The sequence below is a fragment of the Gossypium hirsutum genome, chromosome D10 (assembly GCF_007990345.1).
Source record: "Gossypium hirsutum isolate 1008001.06 chromosome D10, Gossypium_hirsutum_v2.1, whole genome shotgun sequence".
Classification (NCBI taxonomy): domain Eukaryota; kingdom Viridiplantae; phylum Streptophyta; class Magnoliopsida; order Malvales; family Malvaceae; genus Gossypium; species Gossypium hirsutum.
The window spans coordinates 65776888-65781720 of record NC_053446.1 but is presented as its reverse complement, the minus strand read 5'-3'; the positions used below and the strand labels follow the sequence as shown (position 1 = coordinate 65781720).

Genomic DNA, 4833 nt, shown 5'->3' with positions numbered 1-4833 from the left:
AGTACCATAATTTCACTCACTGGAACGAAATGGCATCATGGCAACATGGATTTGTGGCTGATTCGATGCTCATGTTGTGATGTTCATCGGATCTTCATCTATTTAAGAATCTTAACCATCAGGTGAGACCTGTTTTGGATTAAGTTATAAAAATTATGCCACTTACAGCAATTATTTTAATTAGTTAATGACAACCTTAAACATCAAATCCTCTTCGACTTGCAATTTTTTTCCGCAGAAAACAATATCAACATCTAAGCAATCTTATAGATATCTAACCAACAAAAACCAAATATAAACTGAACAATTCTCCAAATACAGAAACCAGGAAATAGTTAACAACTCAAACATATAACCCAAACAATAACAGCAATATTAAGAAGCTCACAACAAAAAATTCCTATTACATCTTACACATATATGTTCTAGCTCCGCATCCCTCTTCATATTCAGTATCCATTTCATGCCTTCTTCATATTTAGTATTCATTTGATGCATCTCTCGCTGGTTGACGTATTACATGTTTCTCAATATTCTCTTGTATTCCATTGATACGAACCAGGCTCTCTAAATAAGCATGAAGGGAGATGGTGAACCGAAAATGATCTAGATAAGTATTAATCTGAAGCTCCTTAAGCTCTTGGGTGGAGGCGTCAAATAGGAGTACTTCATCATTTGTGTCTCTAAGAAACAAGTCACCATTTTTTCCAAATCCCAATGGGCGTACAACTCCAGAAATGGATTTAATATTGAATTGTTTAGTCCACACTCCTTCACTTGTAACCCATAAATCAAAAGACGTGTCAATTCCTTCCGTTGGGTAAACAATAGCACCAAGTGATCCATTAAACACCAATAGATTAACAAAGTATTCTGGGAAAGACCCAACGAATTCTGGGATAGGTAAAATTGAGAACTTCTCATTCCCCATGTCAAATGAAAGAATTAGTCCTCTAAAATCAAGATATGCCCCTGTCTCTGTTTTCCAATAGCAAATTCCGTCTACATAATTATTTCCCAAAGTTGTTCCAGTTGGTTTATAATCAGGACATGGAATTTCCTGCCAGGAATTACTTCTAAGAGAATACAACTCAACTTGGTACATAAAATGAGGATGTGGATATTGTTCTTCACTATTAATAAAAGTAAGAGTAACAAATCGTATGACTTTGTAGTCATCAGTTTTAGAATCAAACCCAAAAGAAGCGTGGTCAAAAGAAACGTCATCTAAAGTAAGGTAGGTTTCTTCGAATGGTGAAAAATATGGAGGGCGTTGGATTGAAGATGGTGGAAGGATTTTAAACTCTCTGGTTGATGGGTTCCAAATGGCAGCCTTATCCTTTAAAGGATCAAGTAAACACAATAATCCATGACAAGCACCATAAACATAGGGGAGATCATTCCTAAAAAAGGGCAAGTGAATGTTTTGTTTTACTATATAATTTTGATATTTTTCATTTGAAAGTTGAGAGAAATAACGTTGGAAGGTGTTACCATCACAGCGACTAAGCAGTAGATTAAGGTTGTTGTTTTCAAGGTTGTTCTGATAATTATTGGAAATGAAATGAGGAGTTCGAAAAGAAGAACACCAATACTTACAAACACAGTTGAAGCGAGTAAGGGATTTAACTGGAAGCTTTGACAGAATTTCCATAACCAAAGCTTCTGGCAATTCAAACCTTGGCCTCTGCATCTTGCTATTTTGATTTTCTTTGTAATTGGGTAAGAGGAATGAATAAAATGGGAGTTGGTAGGTGTCATCTATGGTCCAAACCTTAACCAGGAAGCAAAGAAGCATAAAAGGTAAGCATTTGATAGGTTATAATAATTATATGGAATTTAGGAAAATTTACTTATTTGCATTTGTATCCATGTGAGGAAGGATTAAGATCAAATATAATATAATACGTACTTTTTGAATTTAATCCCCAATTTTTAAAAGAATAAATTTAAAGGATATCACATTTATTTACTTTTTGTATATTTAGAAATTTAATACTTAATTTTTATTTTAAAGAATTCAATCTCTCTATTTTTTAAAAGCCTGAAACAGTTTTTGTAGTTTTTGTTTTCACACGGCAATCAAAAAAAAAATTTAAAGGTAGTTTTTTTTCTCGTTTCTGCTCTTTTCTTTTTTTCGTCTGTTCTATTTTACTTACGTTTTTTTTTTTGAGTTTTTTCTTTTCTTCTTTCGACATACATATATCTACATTTTTTTTAAAAAAAAGAACAGTTTATATATATACATACACAAAAAAAATAAAAATAAAAAAACTCACCTTTGAACTTTCCGGCCTCGGCTACGTCGGCCGGTGCGGCGGAGACAAGGCGGCCCTTTGGCCAGAATCTGGATTTCATCCAGAGAAAAGAGACCCCCTTTTCCCTTTTTTTGGTTTCTTTGCAGACTGCCGGGAATGATTTCTTTTCCTCAAAAGTTGTCTTTTATAGCCCCCCCCCCACACCCCAGCAAAACGATGTCGTTTTGGTTGGCATACTTGAGCTCGAAACGACGTCGTTTTGGCCTTAGGATCTGCTTGTGACCCGACCCGCAAAGAGGATCCGCGTGTCACCATTTAGGGGGATATTTTCACAATTGGTGCCTCCACTTTTGTCTCGCTTTCAATGTAGTTTTTTCATATATTTTTAATTTTCGCTACATAATTTTTCGTCTGTTTTAATTTGGTCCCCAGACCATGCACACGCGCCTCAATGGAACGATGCCGTTTGGTCAGCGAGGGAATATTTCCGTTTTTGCTCCTCTTTCTTTCACGCGTGTTGTGATTTAGTCCTTTTTGTGCTTTTTATTGTTAATTTCGACCCTAAAACCTTGTTTATTTTCAATTTAATCCTTAATCTGCTATTTTAGTTATTTTTCCTGTTAAATTAATTATTTTAACATTATTAAAATTATTATCTTGCATCATTATTATTTATTATTAATATTATTATCCTTATCTCGTTTGTACCTTTTTATTCTAAAATTTTGTTATATATATATACATATCCGCATGTACTTTTCTAATATATATATATGTATATTTTTAAGGTTATTATAAATATACTTTTATATTTCATTTTTTATACATACACATACTTATATCTATATCCACGTATTTTAATTTATATACATATAGATATACATGTACATACTTATATATATTTTCCATATTTCATAATTTTAAATACATGCACACATTTTATAATATATGTATATACGAATTTTTTTTATTGTCATAAATACATACACATGTACACATACTTTTATATGTTCTTCTATATTCCATAATTCTTATATACATCCATATACATATGTACATTTTAATCTACATACATATATGTATATATATACATACGACGTATATTTCTATTTCATAATTTTAAAATAAATATATATATCCATATATTCTTCTTATTTTTATATACACATGCATATATTTTATATTTCCTTTATTGTTTCGTTGTTTCGTGTAATGTCAACCTTTTTATACCTATTTTATTTTAAAAGCATTTTAATTCGACTCTTTTATTTACTATTTATCTTACATTAATTAATTCGTCTCTGTATTTATCTTTCATTTACTTGCACTCGTGCTATTTTTGTATTTAAAGGATATCACATTTATGTACTTTTTGTATATTTGAAATATAATTCTTAAATTTTATTTTTAAGAATTCAATCTCTCTATTTTTTAAAAGCCACAAACAGTGATGTAGTTTTTTTTTTCACACAAAAACAAAAAATTTTAAAGGTAGTTTTTTTTTCTCCTTTCTACTCTTTTCTTTTTTTTCATCTGTTCTATTTTATTTTTTGTAAAAAAAGGGACAAAATAAAAAATAAAGAAGAAAAGTCAAACTTTACCGCTTCTTTTTTGCATTTGCGCCGCCGTGGGAGGCCGAGGTTCGTTGTTTCCGATGAAAAACGACGTTTTTTCTAAGGCTTGAGGAGTCGAAAAGTCAAAAAATGGCTTTCTTACAATTTTTCGATGGCCGGAGAGGGGAGCTTTGCAGAGAGAGGGGAGAGAGTGCTTCTGCATTTTTTTTAAAAAAAAAGAAAGAGGAGAAATGAAATTTTTGAAAAAATGTTGGTTTTTATAAATGATTGAAACGGCGCCATTTTGGGTCTTAATCCCAGTGGTCAAAACGATGTCGTTTTACCGTAGCCCTTTTTTCCTTTTTTATTAATGGGAAATTCTTGCATTTAGCCCTTTTGCATTCTCTATCTTTTTAATACAGTTTATTTTTATTTTCAATTTTTACTCTATGATTTTTCTTTTATTTCAATTCGGTCCCGCGCAAAGCGATGAGTTTTGGAGGGCGAGGATATTTTCTATTTCGATCCCTCCATTTCATTCGAGTAGTGCTATTCGGTCCATTACCTCATTTAGTCTTAATATTTGGGCAAAATCCCAAAAAAGCCCTATTTTTTTAAAATTTACCGAAATGGGCCCGGTATTTTATTATTTACCGGAATGGGCTATTTTCCCCAAAATCGCATCCATGTCAGCGCGATGTCAGGGGATGTGTCAGCAAATCGCATCCACGTCAGCGCGATTACTTACGTGGCAACAAATCGCGTCCACGTAAGCGCGATTTGCTGATGTGGAAGCAATAATTCATGAACAGTTTATGTTTTTTAGCTTTGAAAACTTTGAAAGGCCATAACTTTTGGCTCGGTTGTCCGATTGTGACGATTTTTTTTATTTCGAATAACTTTTCGAGATCTACGCGCTGACAAACGGCCGAAGGCGGTTTGCCACAGTTTTCATCGAAAAAGATCCTTTTTTGCCTCTAAATTTTGATTTTTTCGGTTTAAATTTGAATTTTGAAACATTC

At 32.5% G+C, this 4833-nt stretch overlaps 1 protein-coding gene across 2 annotated transcripts; it reads right to left on the bottom strand.

Annotated features, from left to right (window-relative positions):
* Positions 1-273: 273 nt before the first annotated feature.
* Positions 274-2416, bottom strand: LOC121222602 (F-box/kelch-repeat protein At3g06240). 2 transcript variants are annotated; one of them, XM_041103693.1, is made up of 3 exons: positions 2280-2410; positions 1600-1774; positions 274-1060 (listed from the first exon to the last, which is right to left on the bottom strand). In XM_041103693.1, exons 2-3 carry the CDS (start codon positions 1759-1761, stop codon positions 479-481), a joined length of 744 nt encoding a protein of 247 aa, XP_040959627.1. In that variant the 5' UTR covers positions 1762-1774; positions 2280-2410; the 3' UTR covers positions 274-478. The 2 variants fall into 2 exon arrangements, with proteins under 2 accessions (XP_040959627.1, XP_040959626.1); XM_041103692.1 differs by having other exon boundaries at positions 274-1774; positions 2280-2416.
* Positions 2417-4833: the final 2417 nt, after the last annotated feature.

Coding starts and splice junctions, on each gene's coding strand:
- LOC121222602 (XM_041103692.1), bottom strand. CDS start 1,693: ATGCAGAGGCCAAGGTTTGAATTGCCAGAAGCTTTGGTTATGGAAATT.